The sequence below is a fragment of the Stenella coeruleoalba genome (genome assembly GCF_951394435.1).
Source record: "Stenella coeruleoalba genome assembly, chromosome: 10".
Taxonomy (NCBI): Eukaryota; Metazoa; Chordata; class Mammalia; order Artiodactyla; family Delphinidae; genus Stenella; species Stenella coeruleoalba.
Window position 1 is genome coordinate 68,122,295 of NC_137156.1, and position 23,660 is coordinate 68,145,954.

A 23,660-nucleotide genomic window follows, 5' to 3' on the forward strand; every position below is an offset into this window, starting at 1 on the left:
GGGAGCCTTCTGGAGGTAGTACTCAAGTTCTATAATTTGATCTAGGTGATGATTTTGTAAGTAAACAATCCATCCCTCAGTATCCACAGAGAATTGGTTCCAGGACCTCCCAGGGATACTAAAATCCTCTAATGCTCAAGTCCTTTGTATAAAATGGCATAGTACAGTTGGCCCTCCACATCCACAGAGTCAAGCAACCGTGGGTGGACTATAAATTATATCTCAATAATATAAAAAAAAAACACAAAACCTGGGTTAAGCTCATACAGCTTGGCGCAATGCCAGTCCTTTTTCACAGAATTAAGTCGAAGTCTTGATTATAATAAATAAAACAACATAAAAAATAAAAAGTCAATCAGGTTATAGAGTTGTACATTTTTCTTAGGAAAATAGCCAAAAGATCATTTTAAAAAATAGTCAGTAAAGGAGCATGTAGGCCTGAAATTCATTTGCTTTTCATGCAATACACCCAAACTGAAGCCAGTTTGCAGGGTGAGAGGGATGACAGATGTGAAGATACTTTAGGAAATAGCCAGTGAACTAACAGACCCACAATTTGAAGGATGGTAAGAGTTTTGCCCCTATCTAAAATAAACTATACTCTGAATTCATCCTACTGTCTCTTAAAGTCCCAGTCTAACCTTAAAGATCTTTTTAAGATCTTGCTCCATATAACTTTATCTTCCATTCCTACCTTATATTCACCCTCCACTCTGGCGGGGCCCATTTCCTCACTGCCACAAAAACATGCCCCAGTTCATTCTCCCCTAGATACATTTTTCAGTCACATTTGAACTTTTCCTAGAAAACCTTGTCTCTGCTTTCAATCAAGGTATATTCTACCAACTTTCAAGTCCCTGTTCCAAGGAACCTTTACCTCATCCTACACTGGAAAGCCCACTGGAATTGGAGTTAAAACCCAGTATTTTAACCTTAGCTTTCTACTGCCTGGCTATAGTCTTTTGGGTTTTTTTGTTTTGTTTTTTTGTTTGTTTTGGCCACGCTGGGTCTTTGTTGCTGCACGCAGGCTTTCTCTAGCTGCGGCAAGCAGGGGGGTACTCTTTGTTGTGGTGCACGGGCTTCTCGTTGCAGTGGCTTCTCTCTTGTTGTGGAGCACGGGCTCTAGGTACACGGGCTTCAGTAGTTGCAGCACACGGGCCCTAGAGCGCAGGCTCAGTAGTTGTGGTGCATGGGTTTAGTTGCTCCGCAGCATGTGGGATCTTCCCAGACCTGGGATCAAACCCGTGGTCCCTGCATTGCAGGCGGATTCTTAACTACTGCACCACCAGGGAAGTCCTATAGTCTTTTGCAAGCAGCTCAGAGGATGGCGGCTATCTTTTAACAATGTAGCTCTCACACTTTTAGTGACAAATGAAGAAGCTGAGGTTCAGAGAAGTGTCTCCTACAGTTCTGACACACAAAAGGTCCTCAAACATTTGTTGAATGAATAGAAGAAATGGACTCATTCAAATTCTTTCCATTCTCCTAACCCCTAGAATATTTACAAACCACACTGCCAATCTAGCACTTCATTATATGCTATTTTGTACTACTATGCATTTTTTGGAGCCATTAGTTGCCTCCCAGATGGTTATCTCCTTGAAGATAGGGTCCCTCCATTTAGGCTTTGCACTGCTGAATACCATAGCATAATGACAAAGTTCAGGGTCAAATATGATAATTAATATGAAATCATCCTGAAAATAAAGTTTTTTGGTTTTGGGGTTTTTTTTGGCCTCACCACGCAGCTTGCAGGATCTTAGTTCCCTGCCCAGGGATTGAACACGGGCCCCGGGAGTGGAAGCACCGAGTCCTAACCACTGGACCGCCAGGGAATTCCCGAAAATAAAGTATTAAAAAATACCTTATATTTTATATCTTTTGAGCAATTAAATGAATCTACCACTGACACTATCATCCCCATTCATGACTCTCTCCTCCTTTCAAAGGTACATCAATCAATAATCCACACACGTTAAACGCACAATACTTAAGATTCTTTAATTCACTGTGGCTGCACTTCAAGTAGCTTGTGATTAATAGTTCTTAATGTCCAATGCCTCTACAAATGAAAATCCACTTTCCACCAGTCAGCAATAATCCTTTCCCTAAAAAAAAACTGTACTTTCACATGTTCCCCATCTATCAAGAGCAATTAAGAACAAAGCATTTATCCCTGTTTAAACTGTCATAAGATCATAGTTCTCTTTATCCCTAGAGAATAGATCATTGCATAAACAAAGTTTTTTTTCTCTGCTATGATATTACAGATTAGATGTTAAAGAGCCCCATGTTCCAGAGGCTTCCTGCTCAGAAAAACCATGGGCATCCCAACCCAGCCTTTTTTTTTTCACTTTCTCTTCTTCCTTAACACATTCATTCAATAAAATTATGTCCCACACAGTTTACTATGTACCAAGCATTGGGCAAGTCAGTGTCTGAGGCAACACAAGGAGACACCAATAAAAATGAGTAGTACCTGACTTCAAAAAAGACTTACAATTTAGTGAGGAGACACATGTAAAAAGATAATTATAATACAAGTGGTAATTAAAATGGGGGAAAGATTTTTTTTAATTGAAGTATAGCTGATTTACAATGTTGTGTTAATTACTGCTGTACAGCAAAGTGATTAAGTTATACATATATATACATATACATACATTCTTTTTTCAAATATTCCTTTCCATTATGGCTTATCATAGGATATTAAATATAATTCTCTGTGCTATACAGTAGGACCTGGTTGTTTATCCATTCTATATATAAAAGCTTACATCTGCTAATCCCAACCTCCCACTCCATCCCTCCCCCAACCCCCTTGGCAACCTCTATGTCCATGATTCCATTTCTGTTTCATAGATAGGTTCATTTGTGTCATATTTCAGATTTCACATATAAGTGATATCATATGATATTTACAGACATGATTTTTTTTTTTTCGGTATGTGGGCCTCTCACTGTTGTGGCCTCTCCTGTTGCGGAGCACAGGCTCCGGACGCACAGGCTCAGCAGCCATGGCTCACGGGCCCAGCCACTCTGCAGCATGTGGGATCCTCCCCGACCGGGTCACGAACCTGTGTCCCCTGCATCGGCAGGCGGACTCTCAACCACTGCGCCACCAGGGACGCCCCAAGACATGATTCTTGAACTGCTTCCTGAAAGGACTAGAGCTTGCCAGGCAGATATACCAAGGAAAGGCATTTCAGGCCAAAGAAACAGCAAGTGTAAAGGCACACAGACACTGGAAAATATGGTTCTATTCCTCTCTGAAGAACAACACTATGAGGCAGAAAAAGGAAGTACAGACTAAATCATAAATGGCCTCATAGGCCACTCTAAATTACATTTCATTCTGAAGGAAAAGGGTGCCAGGGAAGAATTATGAGCTGAGGTATGATATATTAGAAGAGGGTAAACTGCAGACAGAGGAATAATGCACACTGCCTAATGAGCCAGTCAAGACACGATCAATACCTAATAAAGGAAGTGCGAATGGGGAAGAAGAGGAAGCAGAAACCCTCAGGGCTTGGTGACTAAGTTGTGCTAGTAAAGGAATACACTAGGGAGAATGGTTTTCAGTTTTTAGTTTATAACTATTTACACCAAGGCAGGGAGCACAAAAGCACAAACTGTGAATGAAGAGGGAGGTAGGATGAAGATGATAAGCTCTATTTTGAACACAGTATGTTTCAGGTGTCTGTGGTATAACCAGGTAAACATGTATACACCAATCAGCTGAGAAATGGGTCTGAAATTTTTAAAAAGAGGAGTCTGCAGTGAAAATAGAAATTTGAAAGTTAACATGAGAATAATTTTTTAAATCATGGACAGAGATGAAACTATCTAGGTAGAATACTTAGGGTGAAGAGAGAAGAGAACCACAAACAAAACCTTGGTGCTAAAACATTGGCAGGAGAAGAACCTTGGAAAGAGAATGACAACAAAAGGGCCTGAGAGGAAAGGGAAGAAATTTTTACAAGGTTCAAGAAGTAGAGAGATAAAAGACTAGTTCCGACAGGGAAAAAAAAATGGATTGAGAATTCATGAAGTGAGCCTTCCTTCCTTCCTTCTGTCTTTCTGTCTCTCTCTCTTTCCCTCCCTCTCTCCCTTCCTTCCTTCCTTCCTCTCTCTCACTTTGCTTCATCTGGGTAGCCAGAAATTATTTTGCTCTGAGAAGTGAGAATAAACTAGAGAAAGTGAAAAGAGAAGAAAGAGAAGTACTGAAGGCCCATTCTATTCTCCTGAGAAACTATTTAATGGCCTACATTATGTCAATGCTTATGCAGGGTCTGAATGAGTGTTGTAAGGTCAGACCCAATGACCCCATTGATTTTCTGGCAGAGTATCTTTTCCAAGAACAATCCTGAAATGCAGTGAAACTTTAAAGATCTCGTGTCATATACTTTTACAGAGCTGGAGATGAGTTTAACATTGTAATTTGGAAAATTGCTTCAAAAATGCTTTTCTAGTTTTGGGGAAATTTTTTTCTTCCTGCAAACAAATATTTTATTAAGTAGAACCATTAAAAAAACTTCTATGGAAAAAAAACCAAAAAGAATTCACAAAGTGAAAATGTTCTATAACATTCTCCAATTTTTCCTTTTTTTTTTTTTGGCCACGCTGTGTGGCTTGCAGGATCTTAGTTCCCCAACCAGGAATTGAACCTGGGCCCACGGCAGTGGACTGCCAGGGAATTCCCAATTTTTCCTTTTTTTAAAAAAGAAAAACTTAATTGTTCATACCTGGTAAGGATAGGTACCATGTCCTGCCCACTGCCATGTTCCTTTTCCCACTGCTCCAGCAGGGTAGTGAGCTCAGCTTTGGAGTCCACATGTACCGCTACTGTAGTCATGACTTGGCCTAAGGAAGCAAAAAAAAAAAAAGAAAAACACACACACACAAATGAACACAGGCAAATAAACTTGACATACTTCCTATGAAAAGAAAAGTGAGGAGGGAGGAAAAAAGGGATGCACAAGCAAGGGAAATAACTAAAAGCATGGGAAATTTAACCATTGGACCCTGTAGATAATTTTATTTGTGGTACAGTGGGAAACCCAGGATTGGGAGCCTGGATACTCATCAAGTCATGACAAGTCTTTTCTTCTCTCTCAACCTCAGTTTGCTAGACTGTCAAATGAGACAGGGTACTGGATCAAAATCATGATTCTTAACCTTTCTAGGATCAGGAATTCCTGAGAATCAGACAAAACCTATGGTTCCTTTCTCCCCTCAGAAACACACATACAGGTATCCCTGCTTTTCAGAGAAGTTCGCTTTATGCCATTTCGTTTTTATGAAAGAACTACATTAGTATCTGGTTTCGTTAACGCAAAGAAATCTGAAGAGGACTTCTGCTTTTACGAAAAAAGGCGAAAAGCAAAAACAGCGTTGTGTTTGCTTTGCAGCGCCATTATAAATGCAGTGTGCACCCCAAGCAGTGAGAGTGGCCCCACCAAGCTCCTTCCATGGGAACTACACTCAACAGCAAGCTGCTACAGCTTTGAATTGTGCCTGTGAGCATCTGTGCTTTATCTCAATTTCTGTACATCCGTTGAGCAAGATGTGCCCTAAGGTAATTGCCTCTTCAAGTCATTTCAGTTTACGAAAGGTTTCACAGGAACACTCTACAATCTGTACCCATACACCACATGTATAATAATCCCAAGTCTAGATCTCTGAGGTACAAAGCTTTGAGGCTTTTTTTTTTTAAATACAGAATACAGCAAAAACTACTCCCAGAAATATTTTGCTCTTGTAAGTCTTCAGGGAAAGTTCTATGACAGATAAGCAACACATTCCTGTTGATTCTTAACAACAGATCAAGAACTGAAGTGGATATCATTACCAACATGAAAGCTGAGAAAGAATATTATAAACCCATTCGTCCTTCAGCCTTCCTAATCTGTCTCACAGCTAGCTGATCTTCTGGAAGGATAAGAGGCTGGAGAAAGGCATAAAAAGTTGCTGGGTTGAGTGATCAGCCCAGGGGTACAAAAGGACAGGGACGTGAGACAGGCTCTGAAGGAGCCGCATGTGACATCCACACGGGGAAGAGAGGTTTATAAGGAACTCCAAAAGGAATAAATGAGACCCAAACGTTTAGATGGTTTACAGATCAACTTCTTTGCCAAAGCAGTCTTAGGATCAAAATGTCAAATCCTGCCATGCAAAATGTGTATTTTCACAGAAATAGCAACTGTTCTGTAAAAAGTTTCAGTCCACAAAGGCATTACTAGCTCATCTAGGATTATTGTTCACTCTTCTACCATAAGACCAAAAGATATATATTTACCACCAACTCTCAAAATTTTAAACGTTTATGTTTTAATCAAGTTGATGCAATTCTAATAGAAGAGTGATTCATGTCACCTGAGCTACCCCTTACTCCAAAGGATATTTCCAAAAAAGAAAAGAAAAAAAAGTTAAAATGCTTTTCTACAAAGAATCCACATTTTCAGTCTTTCTAGCCAAAGATATACTACAGATGTGACCAACTAATATGGATTTCTGACCTTAACTTGAAAGACCTAGGCTGTATTTCTGACTGCAATCTACTAACTATATATGCATTTTTTTAAATAAATTTAATACGAATAATTATAGATTTGTAAAAAAAAAAAAAAGTTGCAAAGATAGTAGGGAGAATTCCCATATACCCCTAACTCAGTTCAGGTTTCCCTAATGTTATCTTATTTTATAGTGATATGGTGTCAAAATTAAGAAACCAAAAACTGGTACATTATCTTAACTAAACTCCAGACTTGATTCAGATTTCACCAGTTTTTCCATTCATGTCCTTTTTCTGTTCCAATATCTCATCCAGGATACTACATGACATTTAGTTGTCATGTCTCCCTAGTGTCCTCTGGTCTCTGACAGTTTTTGAGTCTTTCCTCATTTTTATGACCTTGCCAATCTGGAGGAGTATTAGCCAGGGGGTAGAGAGGGGCAATAATTTAACCAATTTTTTTCAACAGTAAAATTTTATGCTAAGGTAAGAGACCTAGAGACTGGGCAAAATAGTTATATGTGGTTAACAACAAAATTAATCTCTTAAGACACATCCTAAAAGTGCAGGAAAGAGATGGCTTTACTGGTGCATTCTACCAAACATTTAAAGAAGAATTAAGATCAATCCTCAAATTCTTCCAAAAATTGAAGAGGAGGGACACTTCCTAATTTTTTACATAAAGCCAGCATTGCCCTGACACCAAATACAGATTAAAACATCACAAGAAAACTATAGACCAACATCTTTTATGAAAATAGATGCAAAACTCCTTAACAAAATACTAGAAAGATGAATGCAGCAGCATATTAAGAGGATTAGATATCATGACCAAGTGGGATTTAACCCAGGAATACAAGGGTGGTTTGACATATGAAAATCAATTAAAGTGGGCTTCCCTGGTGGCGCAGTGGTTGGGAGTCTGCCTGCCGATGCAGGGGACACCAGTTCGTGCCCCGGTCCGAGAGGATCCCACATGCTGTGGAGCGGCTAGGCCCATGAGCCATGGCCGCTGAGCCTGCACGTCCGGAGCCTGTGCTCCACAATGGGAGAGGCCACAACAGTGAGAGGCCCGCATACCGCAAAAAAAAAAAAAAAAAAAAAAAAAAAAAAAAACCCAACAGCTAACATTATACACAATAGTGAAAGACCGAAAGCTTTCCCCCTAAAATCAGAAATAAGACAAAGATGCCTGCTTTCACCACTTAAACACTGTACTGGAGTTCTAGCCAGAGCAATTGGACAAGAAAAATAAAAGCCATCCAAGTTAGAAAGGAAGAAGTACAATTATCTTTATTCACAGATGACATGACCCTATATATAGTAAATCCTAAAGAATCTATAAATAAAAACTATAGTTAATAAACAAGTTAGCAAAGTTACAGGATATAAGATTAACACACAAAAATTAGTTGTATTGCTATGTACGAGCAATAAACAATCCAATATGAAATTAAGAAAACAATTTCACTTAAAATAGCACTAAAAAGAACAAAATGCTAAGGAATCAATTTAAGCCAAAAAGGCACAAGACTTCCACAAGGAAAACTACAAAACATTGCTAGAATAACTTAGAGAAGACCTAAATAAATGGAAAGACAGCCTGTGTTCATGGATTAAAAGACTTAATATTGTTAAGAAGGCAATACTCTCCAAAGTGGTCAACCGTCAGTACAATCCCTACCAAAATCCCAGTGACCTTTCTTGCATTAGTGCAAACATCAATCCTAAATTTATATGTAATTGCAAGGGATCCTGAATAACCAAAGCAATCTTGAAAAAGAAGAAAGTTAGAGAATTCACACTTCCGACTTCAAAACTACAAAGTTTGATCATCAAAATAGTATGGTACTGTCATAAGGAAAGACATACATACCAATGCAATAGAATTGAGAGTCCAGAAATAAAATCTCACATTTATGGTCAATTGATATTCAACAAGTGGGCCAAAACCAGTCAACAGGGAAAGAATTTGTTGAAACACCATTAGACCATTACTAGAAAGACCAATGTTCTTTCAACAAATTGTGCTGAGACAACTGGATATCCACATACAAAGGAATGAAGTCGGACCCTTGCCTCACACCATGTACAAAAACTACCTCAAAATGAATCAAAGACTTAAATATAAGAGCTTAAACTATAAAACTCTTAGAGGTAAATCTTCATGACTTTGAAATTGGCAAGGGATTTTCATTTGACATCAAAAGTATAAGCAACAAGGGAATAGATAAATTGGACCTCAACATTTAAAACTTTTGTGCGTCAAAGTACATTATCAAGAAAGTGAAAAGACAACCCACAGAATGGAAGAAAATCTTTGCAAATCATATATCTGATAAGGATCTAGTATCCATAATATATAAAGAACTCCTACAACTCAACAATGACAAAAAAAACCTGATTCAAAAATGGGCAAAGGACTTGAACAGATATTTCTCCAAAGAAGATATACAAATGGCCAACAAGTACATGAAAAGATGTTCAACATCATTAGCCATTAGGGAAATGAAAAACAAAACCACAATGAGATACCAATCATACAACTAGGATGACCAAATGCAAAAAATTAGAAAATAAGCACTGGCAAGGGTGTGGAGAAACTAGAATGTACACTTCTGATAGGAATGTAAAATGGTATAGCAGCTACAGAAAACAGTTTGGTGGCTCCTCAAAAAGTTTAAAAAAAAAAGTTAAACACAGAATTACCATATGACCCAGCAGTTCCACTCCAAGTTACATACCCCAAAAAATTGAAAACAGATATTCAAACACTTGTACACAAATGTTCAAAGCATATTCACAAGAGCCAAAAGGTGGAAACAACCCCAAATGTTCACCAACAGATAAATGGATAAACAAAATGTGGTTATATTCATACAATGCAGTATTATTCAGCCGTAGAAAGGAATGAAGTACTGAGTCATGTTACAGCTGTGGATGAACCTTTAAAACAATACACTAGGCAAAAAATGTCAGACACAAAAGGTCACATAGTCTATGATTTTATTTATATGAAACATTCAGAATAGGTAAATCCATATACAGAAAGCTACCTAGTGGTTGCCAGGGACTTGGGGGAGGGGGAAATAGGGAGTGACTACTTAATGAATGTAGGGTTTCCTTTTGGGGTAATGAAAATGTCTTGGAACTAAAAGAGGTAATGGTTGCACAACATTGTTAATCTACTAAATGCAACTGAATTGTGCACTTTAAAATGGTTAATTGTTAATTTACGGTATGTCAATTTTACCAAAAATTTTTTTTTAAATGGGGGGAAAAAAGGTCCAGGAGGGAATGCCTCTTGGATAACTTAAGCAATCAGCCTAGTAGGGCTTATAAAGGCAAAGTTTAAAAGAAATACTACCTCTAACAAAGGTCAACTCAAGGGCATTAAAATAGTAAAATTTTAGGGCTTCCCTGATGGCGCAGTGGTTGAGAGTCCACCTGCCGATGCAGGGGACACGGGTTCGTGCCCCGGTCCGGGAAGATCCCACATGCCGCGGAGCGGCTAGGCCCGTGAGCCATGGCCACTGGGCCTGCGCGAACAGAGCCTGTGCTCCGCAACGGGAGAGGCCACAACAGTGAGAGGCCCGCGTACCAAAAAAAAAAAAAGTAAAATTTTAGAGTTCAATTTAGAAACACACATGTACTTCTGGTATCATTTTCAAATTTCCAATTAACTATGCCTAAAAATAATTATAACTTTGGGAATATTCACTTGCCCAGGGAAAATATAAATTTAAAATAAGCTAAAATAATAGTATCAATGATAATTCATTTTACTCTCAATGAAAGATTAACAAAATGCAAAACGTGCAGTAATCTTGTTATAGACAAGACAGTGAAGGTACATTACTCAATTCACCATGTTCCAAAGTGAGTTCTTTAGGTGGTATGCAGAATTTATGGCCTGTCTAATAGTGATACAATAGTTACCAATTACTGAATATCTGTATGAGATAGACATTTGGTTTAAGTAATTTATTTACATTATTCTGAATTTTCACAACCACCCTGCCCTTATTTTACAGATGAGGAAAAGGGCTCAGAGAAGTCCCCAAGACCACTCAATTGGTACTTGGTAGAAAAGGGGTTCAAGCATTCAAATTCCAACTCTGTCAACATACCTGTGAGATCTTGGTCAAGTTATTTAACTTCTCCAAATCTCAATTTCCTTATCTGTAAAATGGAAATAGTTGTTGCGAGGGTTAAATGATAACACTGTCCATACAATGGAATAATATAAAGCCCTACAAAAAATATGTAGAGGGAATTCCCCGATGGTCCAGTGGTTAGGACTTGGCGCTCTCACTGCTGGGGCCCCGGGTTTGATCCCTGGTAGGGGAGCTAAGATCCCGCAAGCCACGCACTGCGGTCAAAAAAAGTCTTTATCCTGAAGGATGCCTGCCAAAGTATTTAGGGGTGCTGTGTCTGCAACTTATTTTCAAATGGTTCCACAAAATAAATATATACCACATCTACCTACTAAGAGAAAGCATGGCAAAATATTAATAACAAGTGTTGAATCTAGATGGATAAGTATTCATTTTCCATTCAATTTCATTTTACACGCAGAATTTATGGTCTAATAGTGATACAATAGTTACCAATTACTGAATATCTGTATGAGATAGACACCTGGTTAAGTAATTTATTTACATTATTCTGAATTTTCATCACCTGGGCTTCCCTGGTGGCACGGTGGTTAAGAATCCGCCTGCCAATGCAGGGGACCCAGGTTCAAGCCCTGGTCCGGGAAGATTCCACATGCCGCGGAGCAACTAAGCCCATGCACCACAACTACTAAGCCCGAGTGCCACAACTACTGAACCCCGTGCACCTAGAGCCCATGCTCCGCAACAAGAGAAGCCACTGCAATGAGAAGCCCACGCACCGCAACAAAGCGTAGCGCCCCCTTGCTGCAACTAGAGAAAGCCCACGCGCAGCAACAAAGACCCAACCCAGCCAAAACTAAATAAAGTAGGAGAAAACTAAAAAGAATTTCCTTTCCTAATTTGGACCAACTCTCAGTACACTGTCAAGTGAGAAAAGCAAAGAACACTCTTTGCTTTTGCGTGTGTGTGTGTGTGTGTGTCTGTGTGTGTCCCTGGAAGAATATATAAGAAACGGATAATAACTATTACTTCTGTGGCAAGTAACTGATTTTCTGAAGGATAAAGGTAAAAGATTTTTTTCACTATATGTTACTATCCTAGCTCTACCATTTTCCACTATTTTGTTACCTTTTGTAACTTCTGAGTTAATCCATAAAGCCTGTTCTCTTCTAATACACAATACTATATGGCCTATTTGGCAAAAACTATCCCAAAGCCTAAAAAAAAAGTTCACGCGGGGTTTCCCTGGTGGCGCAGTGGTTGAGAGTCCGCCTGCCGATGCAAGGGACACGGGTTCGTGCCCCGGTCCGGGAAGATCCCACATGCCGCGGAGCGGCTGGGCCCGTGAGCTATGGTCGCTGAGCCTGCGCGTCCGGAGCCTGTGCTCCGCAACGGGAGAGGCCACAACAGTGAGAGGCCCGTGTACCGCAAAAAAAAAAAAAAAAAGTTCACGTTAATGATTCCCATAAGGTTAAATTTTGAAACAAATGCCTGTAAGCACTCTTCTTTTAAAAAAAAGAAAGGGGCTTCCCTGGTGGCGCAGTAGTTGAGAGTCCGCCTGCCGATGCAGGGAACACGGGTTCATGCCCCGGTCCGAGAGGATCCCACATGCCGCGGAGCGGCTGGGCCCGTGAGCCATGGCCGCTGGGCCTGCGTGTCCGGAAGCCTGTGCTCCGCAGCGGGAGAGGCCCCAGCAGTGAGAGGCCCGCGTACCGCAAAAAAAAAAAAAAAAGAAAGAAAGAAAGAAAAAAACCCACTGGGAAAAAAACCCAAGTTTGGAGCTTCAAGTAAAATTTACCTAATAATTAGTATAACATATTAGATCATGTATAACAATACTCTATTACTGTCCATGACCATGACAGAAACAACATTGGTAACAAACCAACTTCAATCACTTCAAACCAACACGTGGTTCATTCCACCAGATTCTTCCTCAATAAAGTTTAACTACTGTACAGCAGATAACATAGTAAAACACTGTGCTCAGCAACTACTCAAGAAACGTTGATCATAAAAGGATTTCCTTCATAGTTCCCAAATTCTGTATCTATTATTTCCTTTACATCCAAAAATATATCACCACTCGAAAATGGATAAGTGTAATATACAAAACCCAAATCTTGACAGCGTCAAGAAGAATAGCAAGTCGATTCCTAAAAAGTCTAATTATGCAAGCTTACAAAAACCTTAAAAGTAAACTGAGACAATATTACAGGACAACACTGCCAATGAACCCCTCATTCTGTACATTAACAAAGCGTTTAGAACAGGAAGATGCTGTTAATAATTAAAACTTGTAGACTAATTAAAAGGCTTCATTGAAAAGACAGTAAGGAAAAACTGAGGCCAACGTGACATAGTCAAGGACGAGTCATCTGGGACTCAAAAAGACCAAAACTACTTCTTCAGCACAAGCAAAAGCCAAGCGCTAACAGTGCAATAAGAGGAAGTGAGACGCAAACCGTCTAGGAAGAGGGAGTTAAGCAAATGCCTGACATCCAGTTAAAAACGACTGTAACCCCCGGAAATAGGATCCCGGGAAGCTTGGCGGGCACTCCAAGGTTTGGCTCTAAGCTGCAGGACCCGGACACCTCTCCTTCCACCCCTCCCCTCCATCATGGGGGCGGGGGGGGGGGTGTGGGAGGAGTGCCCGGAGAGCCCGTCCCCCCTCGCCGGACGAAGAGCCGGGTGGGTGCAAGGGGAGGTGGCACGCGGCCGAGGGAGGAGAGAGCCGGCCCAGGTGACTGGAGCTAGAGGCGGAGACACAGTATGGGAAGGGGGCCGCCATACGACATGGAAGATGGAGCCACCCACCCCCACCCCCCGGCCCGTACGTAACGAAGACTGGGAGGACTGAGAGATAAAAGGTGATGAGAGGAATGAAAGGCGCCCCTCCCCAAGACAGGGGTGGGCACACCCTTGCCCCCCAATCCGGGCGGAAGAGTTACTCTTGGAAAGCTTCTTTTGCGGACTATAGGAAGAACGTGGAGGCCCCGCCCCTGAGCCAAGAATCTGGAGAATGAAAAGTACTGTCAGGCCCCGGACCAAGCCTCCCGGGAGGCCCGGCCCGCCCCCTCCCAGCCAGCGGCCCAGGCAGGTGCCGCCCCTCCCCCAGCCCGGCGCCCACTCTCCCGCCCGACCATGCACCCTGTCTCCTCGCGCCCCTGCCACAGAGCCGTCTCCCTCCCTTCCCCACTCACCTTCCCGGGCGGCTCCGCCGCTCCCCGCTGACCCCGCCAGCCGCCACAGCTCACACACGCCGCTTCAGGTCCCGCACTCTCTCCCCCTCACTCACACACAACGCGACCGCGACTCCGGAGCGGCCCACATATTATGCGTCACTCGTTCGCTACGTACGCTGCGCGCGCGCGCCCGCGCGCGCGCATCACCCGACTTGGCGCGAGGCTTGCTGGCAGGAGGCGGGAGGAGAACGCTAGGGCGAGCGGAGGAATATCTACGAGCGCCGAAGTCGCGTGGAAAATGAAGTTCCGCCTCTAGGGGCGGAGCCCACCAAGTCTTGATTGGCGCGTGAGCAGGTTTGCCCCGCGCGTTGACTTCTGGGGTTTGTAGTTTTTAGTGTAAACGAGAACTGCTACGTACTCATTGGCTGCTCAGGAAGGCGGAAGCGAAAAGCGAGAGACGCGATTCTGCCAGCCCAAAGCTAGAACGGCTGGATACCTTCCCAGTACTTTATTCGGCCCTGTGTGACAGGGAAGAGCCGTTGTTTTATTCTCCCATTGGCCCCGTTATACCTAGAACCTACCAGGATCTAAGAAAATATTTCCCGAAGTGTATGAGAAATCACATCAGTCATTAAGCAGAAGGCTCTGGTCTTCCTGTTCAAGACCTAGCCTGTAGGATCAATAAATATTTATCCTAGGTATTACATGTGAGGCAGAGAAAAGGAAAAAATTAAAAGGACATAGATTAAGGCAGAGCTGACCTCAGAGGTAATCTAATTCCTTTATTTTGCAGCTGGGAAAAGTGAGACCCGGAGAGAGTGACTTGACTCACATCACACAACCAATTAGCAGCAGAACCAGAACGACTCCTGACTCTGACTTGGGGATCCCTTTTTGGAGACGTGAAAGGTAAACTCCACAACTGAGCAGAATCTCTCCCTGACAAGATCCTATCGAGCCTTTATCTCTGGGAGTCCTGAGCAAGTTTCTGTGCATTTTTACGGAGTCCTCACAGTCAGCACTTTCACATGGGGAACATGGCACACAGCAAGCCGTCTGCCATGCTCAGGTTCCATAGCTAGATTAAGAAGTTAGCCAGAGCCTGGGTGCTGGGTCTCTTGATTCTGTTCCCCACCGGACCCCATTCCCCGCTTTCCAGAAAAGAGACTTCCCTCCTCTTAAGTATATAACTTGAAACAGGTGATACTCAGGCACAAAATTCTAGAATGTTGGGTGGCAGTGTGGCAGATGTGCCACCTCTCTGCAACGCTTTCACCTGCCACAACGCATAGCTCTCTTCTCTGTGCTTCTGGGACTTTGCCTATAATGGCCACTACCATTACCTCTGACTTTATATAGCTCTGAGCCAAGTGTTTTAACCACACTTTTTCATATAACCCTCACTACCACCCCACAGGGTAGGTACAGTTTGCCGCCTACACAGATGAGAAATCTGAGCCCAGATTGGTGGCCCAAGGAATGGGGCCCAGGTTCATGGGTCCACAGGGCTGGACTGATAGATAACTTTCCTACATCGGGGCTACAGCAATCCTTCACCTGACTTTCCTGCCATGCCTCCCTGGGTCATGAACCCAAAATGCATGAGAATGGAGCACTCAAGCCTTAGATAGCCTCCCTTTTTCCATGATCTAGCCAGTGTGGTGGTGACTTCCCCACTGACTGAGGTCCTGAAATGCAGATCCCTTGCGGGAACCCAGGTTCCAGCTTGCCTCCCCCGGCACAGCCTCAGCCTGCCACCAGATGGCACTGCTCCCCTTCAGAAAATCAGCCTGGGGCCCTGGGTAAATGATGGGAATAAGGGGCATGCCAGAGGGCCTTTGGAGAAGCCAGGGCCCAGGAGGCTAGGGAAGCAGAACAGGAGCTATATAAGACCTGTCTAGCAACTGCTTCCTCCATAATCTCTGTTCTATAATGCCTGTGCCCCCCATACCTCTGCCAAAAGCCCCCCCACATACCTGCAGCCGCAGACCTGCAGGCACTTCCAGACTCCCGCTCTGGGAAGGGGAAAAGACTGCACTCAGATTTTCTGGGCTGCAGACACATTTCAAGCACACTCACTGTCACATTTCGTAGGCCAAGGTAACGTGTGCCAGAGACACAAGCATGCACTCCCATGCACTGGCACCAGTCCTCACAGCCAACACTTTCACATCTAAGTACGTGCAAGTACAAAGCTACAGATAAATCAGGCCCCCACACCCATCTTGACCTGGCACATCACACCTGAATCATTGGATAAAGAGATTCCTTGGCCTCTTTAGAAGAACATTTCTGGACTCTGTCTCCCTCTGCTCTGCGTGTGCCCATCTCCCCTTATGGTATGCCTCAAAAAGCAGCAGCCACCATCCAAAAGGGCAAGAAGTCATGCTTGCAGGGCTGCCCAGTGGCAAAGGGAGAGCAAGAGCAGCCCAGCCCTGGTCCCAGCACGAAGGGCTACAGACTTAGGTATGCTCCAACCTGCCCTCATCCCCACACATGCCCATGCACTGGGGTAGGAAAATCAATAGCACCACGTCCTCTGAGCTTCAGGATGCTCCTCCTCTTTCCCCTATCCTCTGTCTCCCCCATCTCCCCCTCTTCCCTTTTCCACCACCCTTTCTTTCCCTTCACTTACTTCCAGGTTCACCGGACCCAGGTGCTCCCATTAGCCCTTCGCCACCCTGGTGCCACCACAACTCCTGTGCCTCCTCCTGTCCCACATCTATTCCCACTCTGTTTGCTGAGCAAGACTGCTACTGCAAGTGTCCGGGAGTCACAGGAGCCACCGAGGAGAGGCTCGGGGCTTCCAGGCTCTGGGGACCCCAACCTGGACAAAAAAGGGAATTCAGTCATTCACTTGGTGCCCTCCCCCTTCCTGGGAGCCCCTACAGCCTCCTAGAAAGATGGAACACTACCCCTGTTGCCCAAGAGGTGTGCAAAGCAACCACCCCGTATGACTGCATCCACATCCACCATTCTCATTTCACAGAGTGAGAAACTGAGGCTCCACCTCGTCCAGTGGCCACAGATGCTGCAGTCTCCAGAAGTCAGTACCCTCTCCTGCTCCCACAGGCACAAGTTCATAGAGGGGCCTAAGACTCAGGTGAGAAATGAAGCAGCGACCCCCCAGCCCCGCCCCAATTCCCACGTACCAGGATCCCAGCCAGAGTGAGGAGCCCCCAGAAGAGCCCCATGCAATACTGAGGACATACTTATATATTTTAAATTATTCTTTATCTGAAATTAAAATTGAACCGGACATTGTATATATTATCTAGCAGCCCCACCTCAGAACCACTGCTCAGCCACAGACCCCAAGGACTCCCCTTGATGGCCCCCATGGCCTCACTTAAATCACCTGCAAAATAGTTAGAAGTAAATCAGAACAGCTGCCTCCCAATGGGTCTCATTAAAGATTAGATGGGCCAAGCAGTCAAGGTTGCCTTATCCGAAAGCTGATCTGGGTAATATCAGGCTCAAAGTCCTCCCTTCTCCCCATTCTCTCTTTAACCCTATCACCGATGGTGACAGATAAGAAAATAGTTTCTTTGCCTCTTTATTGGGAAGAGTTTGCAGAAGGAGATAGGTCAGCAGTTGAGTCTAGCTTTGGAGGTGGACAGATCTGCATCCTAACACTAGTGCTCCCGTAGTTGGCCTAATTACTTCACCTCTCGAGCTTCAGTTTCTCCAGCTGGAAAATGGGAATAATACCTCCTTTCTAGAATTGTTATGAGGACTAAGTGGAACCATGCCTGTAAAGTGCTTAGCTTGGGGTCTGGCACACAGGAGGTGCTAGCTAAGTGGTGGCTATTTCTATTGTGATTACTCTTGGTCTGTGGCTGACCCTATTGCTGTTCTTCAGGACTACCTCAGCCCTGGCTGATTTCTCTTTGCCCCCGGTACTACTGCCTGCTGGAAGAGCTCAAGCTTTCCTCATCAAAATGAGAAATGAGCTCCTTACCAGAAAAATCCTGGGGCACATTTTCAGACACACTGGGAAGTAGTGGAGTAACCACTCTTAGGGATCACTGTCTACTCTCTGTCCCAGCACAGAACTAAAAACTGAGTGGGTCAGAGGGTGGATTTTTTTTTTTAACATCTTTATTGGCGTATAATTTCTTTACAATGGTGTGTTAATTTCTGCTTTATAACAAAGTGAATCAGCTATACATATACATATATCCCCATATCAGAGGGTGGATTTAAGAGGATCTGCTCCTAGGCCTCCTCATGCCTGAAAAGGCTGCCGTCAATCAAGGGTGAGGGCAGTCAAGGCCAAGGAGCTCCTTAGATGTGAATTCAGACATGTCACCCTCCCCAAACCAGCCTGTCGACCCTGCCTCCCTGCTGAGATGAAGCCTGCATCTGGAACCCTGCCCAGAGTGCATTCACTGTTTTCCCTGGGGTCCTCTGGCAGGATGGCGATGTCACAATCAAAGTAGAGTCCAGAGAGGATGGCCAGAGATGGTGTCCCCTGGGCCACCCTCACAATGGACCTGCCCAGCACAAACGGGCTGGAGCATGAAAAGGCCCAAATTCTGCCCTCCATCTACTCCCAGGACCTGTCAGATCCCCGAGCCTGGCTGCCAGTTATCATCCTTGCTGACTCCTGGGGCCCTGCTCTTCCCAGAGGCTATGCTCCAGGTAAGAGTTGGAGGTTGGGGAACAGGTACAGAGGAGGTAAGGAACCTCTTTTGCCTCATGTTTTTAGAATTGTAAATCCTTCCTGGAAGAAACAACAGTGGAGTCAGCATAGGAGAGAGAAGCCCTTGGATTTTGACAATGCCTGTTTGTACGCACAAGACTTTTCTATAGGACTCAGGACTCTCTGGCCTGACCCACCTGAAGGTACTCTGGGGACTGCTGGAGTAGACCCTGAGGAAGACTCAGGTCAGATAAAGCTTCCCACCCTATCAGTTCTTTCACTTTGAAAGGCCTGGAGCAGAATGACTTTGATGGAAGGAAGCTGATCTGACCGTCAATTCAGATGTCAGAGATCCACCACCACCACCTGAAGTAATCACCTACTGCCCCACCCCCAAACCTGGCCACGTTGGACCTGGACCCCAAAGAGATATTGCCAGATATAGCCAGGAGTATCCAGTTAGGCCTGGGAGCCGAAGTTATCAAGGGGAGGTGTTTCTAGGTGCAGAGGGTGTCCTGGGCTCTTACTATGAGGCAGTTCCTCTTCATTCCCTCAGAGGTAGGGGTGTCTCTCCATGAAAAGTCACATGATGTTCCTGGGGGGAGCCCCTCTCCCCAGCTCCTGCTTCACCAGGCCCAAACTTGTCACAGGATAGCCTTTTTGTGAAGTCACAAAGCTGGCTGCTTCCCACAGGACCAGGGACCGGGACAATCAGGGACTACTGGGCATGACTTGGGGAGATGGAAGGCTTCAGAAGTGGCCTTTGGACTCTGGAGAGGGGTCTTGAAGGGCTTAGGTTGTAGGGGGTGAAGGGATCTGTTGGAGACCTGGGGAAGAAGACAGTTTCTCAGATTCTGGTCATTGCCAGGAGGTGAGAACAGCTGGGGCTTGGGGCTGTGGTCTTTGGCTATGGGTTTGTCCCTCAAGACCCAGGGGGAGGGTGGGAAAGGAGGGCCCTGCCCCAAATGAGTACATATAAAGGTCCTTTTCACTGGTGTTCTGGATGTTCCATGGCAAAAAGAGGTTAAGACCTCTGTCTGAGCTAGGGACCAGATCTTCCCCTCAGCGCAATCCATCCATGATCATCTACTTATTGAATATTCCACCTGCTTCTTGGGCAAGCACATGCGGCCAAATTCTGTTGCATTAATAAGCAGCCCTGATGGCCTTGGGACACCTTCACCTGTTGGACTGCTCAGAGGAAGAAGGGATAAAAGACTATCAAGGAGAAGAAATGCAAGTCCCCAGCGTTCACTCTCTCCGGAGTGTTGAGATTCTCACCACCAAAGGAGCAAACCCAGGGGAGAAAACAGGAGGGAGGAGAAAGCTTCACTACAGAAAGTGTGGAAAGTCATCCACTGTTGTCAAAGGTCACAGCTGGTATGTGGAGGATGAGGAGAGCCACTTGACGGGAGCCCTGTTCTAAAAACCAATGAACAAAACTGTTTTCCGTGAAGTTGAGGATTCCTGTGCCTAGCCCTGTACCTGAATCCCTTGGACTGAGGAGGATGCAGCACACAGTGGAGATGACAGGTCCTGTCCTCAAGGGCCCATAGTCTAGGGACTGAGTGAGCGTGCCCAGCTTCCTCCCTTAAAGAGAAGGCTAATGTCCCAGGAATGTGGCCCAAAGTCCCAGGAAATGGTGGGGCAGCCTAGAATCCAGGGACCCCACCTCCCAGGCCAAGGCCTTACATTTCCCTGAAGGTAAGAACAGACTAGAATCTTGAGGGCTTTTGACAATTGACCAAGGCAGCTTCACACTGCCCTTCAGGGTCTGCAGGTCTGGGTCTTGGGGTCACTCATTCTTTTGAGAGTGACTCTTCCTCACGTGGCTCCTCTCTTGGCCATTTTTGTTGCTGCATTCAAGAAGGCCTCCAGAGAGAACCTCCTGCTGTCTGCTCCATAAAGCCAGTGGTTATGCTGTGGGGATAGACCTGGCCTGAGGGGTAAGTGACTAGAGGGTGACTCTGGGTAAGTTTCCCCATCCATCCCTCATAAGTTTACTAGATCCATGGTTTTCAATTTTTGATAGCATTATTTTAGCACAGAATCTTTTTATTTTAACGCAGTGAAATCTTGTACACCTGTTCATTAAGTAAATAAGAGAGCCATGTTGGTAGTTGCAGGACATGGTGTGTCAGAGTCCCTACCAATTCTGAAGAACCCCCTATAGTTCCAATAAACTCAGTTTGAAAACCACATGCCACATGGCTTCCAGACACTTCCAGGTTTGACCTGCCATGAATTTGTGGCTTCAAAGCCCAGGCTTCATGGAGGATGAGAACAGGCCAAGGAATGCCATGTTTAGTGGCCCCCTCAGAGCACTGCCATGAGTACCTTCCCCCACTACCACTTCCAGTTCCTGGTTCTGACTCAGCTTATTTACAACTGCCAATGCATCCCCAAGCCCACCTCTCACCTGATCTTCTGCTGCCAACTTTGCTTCTCTCTTGCGGGCTCTAAAATCAGCATCTAAGCTTCTGTGGCCCGAAGCCCACATAGGAGTCCTAAGTCAGGAGCACATCAGGCACCTTTCTGTAGCTGAGTTCAGTAGGCAGAAAACAGGAGACTCCCTTCCTTCAGGTAGCATTCAGCTTTGCTTGACTCTCTTCTGAGACCCTTGTAGCTTCCAGAATTGTCCTTGTCCTTTTTTTTAATACGGAACATTTTTGGTTTTGTGAGGCTGATAGCCTCAACTAGGAGCCAGAAAAGGCCCAGGGCAGCCTGGGTGGGGGACAAACCCTGTCCTCCCCAGTTCTTTTCCCCTAAGATGCAGAGCAGAGAGGACCCAGGCAAGGTGGGCTCTCCACACCACAAGCCAGGGCAGGCCTGGATTCCAAGGGCTTTTGTTCCAGAGAATCTCTGAGAAGCATCATGGCCTTGGCTACTTTCAGGAGGACAATGAATTCAGGAGAGCAGAGTAATGATGCTGTAGAGCTTGTTACAGAGAAAGGCAGCTACATTGCAGCTGAGAACAGAGGCTGCTCTGCCTTTATGGCAGGGGAGGCATGGCAAAGAGCAGACACTCCCCACCGCCAGGTGAGCCGTGGTGAGGGAATGAACAAGGATCCTCAGTAAACCGACAGGCTAATGTGAGGTTCCCAGGCTTGGCTGCACATTTGAATCACCTGTGGTGCTCTTCTGACAGGTGAGCCGCAGCCATCTTTGTTTTCCGAAGCTCCCCAGGTGATTAATTTACAGCCAAGGCAGAGAACCAGTGGCCTAGGAGGAGAGATTAGCATTAAACAGGATGTGCGCATAATGGTCTTCACCATGAGGTGGGGCCTAGAGGCTTGAAATCCTGGAGGCCAAGTAAGCTGGGCCCTGCTGTCACTGGAAGCCATGGGACCCCCTCTTACCCACCTACCTACACAACCACCCACCCGCCACACACAAACTAGAGCATCTATTTTGGGGAAAACAGGACAGAAGTCTCAGGGATCCAGCTCCAGGGAAGGAGAGTGTGCACTCTGGTTTAGAATCTTGACCCTGCCCCTCTCTAGCTGTGTGGCCCTGACAGCCCTTCTGAGTCTCAATCCTCATCTGTAAAATGAGGCAATATTGCCTGTTTTGAGGGTGGTTGCAAGGAAGCACCCGGCTCACAGGAAGAGCTCCAGAGATGGGGCTGTTCGCAGCAGTAGCAGCCCAAACTCAATCTGTCAGCACAGGCAGGGCCCTAGTGATCACCTGTCCAATCCCTTGGTTTTTTACACAAAGACCTCAAAGTCCAGAGGGGAGAAATTTTCGCAGGCCATGCAGCCAGCCAGAACCATAATCTCCCTCCACCCAGGCAGCTTTGCATCATAGTGCCCTTCCTGTGTGTGGCTTTAGCTCCCCTCATCCAGCAAAACCCTGAAAATGAGTACTGGGGCTTCTGAAGAAGCAAGCAAAGATTTTAAAATACCTCTAGAATGTCATTTGAGATGCCTGGTTGATCCTCTTAGGGCAGAGGGTGTGCTCAGCCTATCTGGCTACTTGGCCCTAATGTGCTGTTTGTCTCCAGTCCCTTTTGACGTTCTTGGTACTTTGGTACCAACTGTGTGGCCCCCTGGGTATATAAGGACGCCACCCTGCCCCTGGAGCCTGGGCCTGGGGTTAGGAAGGGCAGAGAGGGCAGGGAAGAGGCATGGTTGGTTTTCAATATAAGCCTTTTTTGTACTCTGACTTTGAAGCCAAAGCATTACACTGAGCATGTACTACTTTGATAAAAAATAAAATTGGTATTGAAAAGTAAAACTCTGCATGTCATTATACATTTCTCAAAACCTGTAGAATGTACAAGCACCAAGAGTGAACCCTAACGTAAACTGTGGACTTTGGGTGACAATGATGTGTCAACGTAGGTTCATTGATTGAGAAAAAACGTACCTCTGTGTTGGGGGATGCTGATGGCAGGGAGGCTGTGCATGTGTCGGGAAAGGGGGTTTTAGGGAACTCTACTTTCCGCTCAATTTTGCTATGAACCTAAAACAGCTCTAAAAAGAGTCTATTTATAAACAAACATAAATAAATAAAAGTAAGACTGACAAATGCAGAGAATAGTACCCTCCTCGTGGTGTTTGCAAGGATTACATGATCTAATGGACATAAAGGGCTTAGCCTGACCCCGGTGATTGCTCAATATGTGTTGGCTTTCGTGTTTTATTCTAAAGCCATCTCCGTCCCGTGGTTCCCTCTCAGGTGCCACTCATGGGAGGAAGATGGGAGAAACAGGCCCTTCCCATCCTTTATCTCAGGATGCTGAGGCACCAAAGCCTTTGTCACTAGCTCAATCACATGGTTTAACTGGTGATGCAACAGCCAGGCCTCTGGGGACAGTTTCTAACCTCTGTTGGGGCTGAAGTTTACACTCAGTCCAGACTCCTGACAGGTACTGAGCACCTACTTTGTGCAAGGTCCTATGCTCAGCCCTTTGAAGCTTTCCCTCATCCGTCCTATGAGGTAGGCATCATGCTCCATTTTGACAGATAAGTAAACTATGGCTCAGAGAAGTTGACTAGTGCAAGGCTGCTCAGCTCTAAGGACAAAGAGAACAGAGCTGTTTTCTCATCCATTAGGAAAGGAGACACAGGAGGTGAGCATTCAGCCAACACACCAGGGACTTCTTGGCCTGTGGCACTCAACCGTGCCCTTCAGCAGCCTCACGAAGATGCCACCTTGGAGAACAACATCTTCTTCCCAGAGGGGCTGGAGCAGCC

The 23,660-nt window shown here is 45.0% G+C and overlaps 1 protein-coding gene and 1 long non-coding RNA gene across 9 annotated transcripts in view; one reads left to right on the forward strand and one right to left on the reverse strand.

The window, feature by feature from the left end:
- Nucleotides 1–14,187, reverse strand: part of DCAF1 (DDB1 and CUL4 associated factor 1) — a 92,368-nt gene extending 78,181 nt beyond the window's left edge. For 5 of the 8 annotated variants that reach the window (XR_013830245.1, XM_079934770.1, XM_079934769.1 and 2 more), the window contains exons 1-2: nt 13,836–14,187; nt 4,746–4,863 (exon numbers count right to left, since the gene is read on the reverse strand). Coding sequence is in view for 6 of the 8 variants with exons in the window: in XM_079934770.1 (XP_079790896.1) it covers nt 4,746–4,855 (110 nt within the window). In the remaining 2 variants the exon portion in view is untranslated. Of the gene's footprint in view, nt 1–4,745; nt 4,864–10,644; nt 10,697–13,583; nt 13,606–13,835 lie in introns of those variants that run through there. The other 3 variants (XM_079934767.1, XM_079934768.1, XM_079934771.1) reach the window with 3 other exon arrangements.
- LOC307193181 lies at nt 14,183–20,240 on the forward strand. Its single transcript, XR_013830246.1, has 4 exons — nt 14,183–14,515; nt 14,611–14,726; nt 16,807–16,920; nt 18,377–20,240. It is a non-coding gene; the product is annotated as an uncharacterized lncRNA (long non-coding RNA).
- The last annotated feature ends 3,420 nt before the right edge of the window (nt 20,241–23,660 follow it).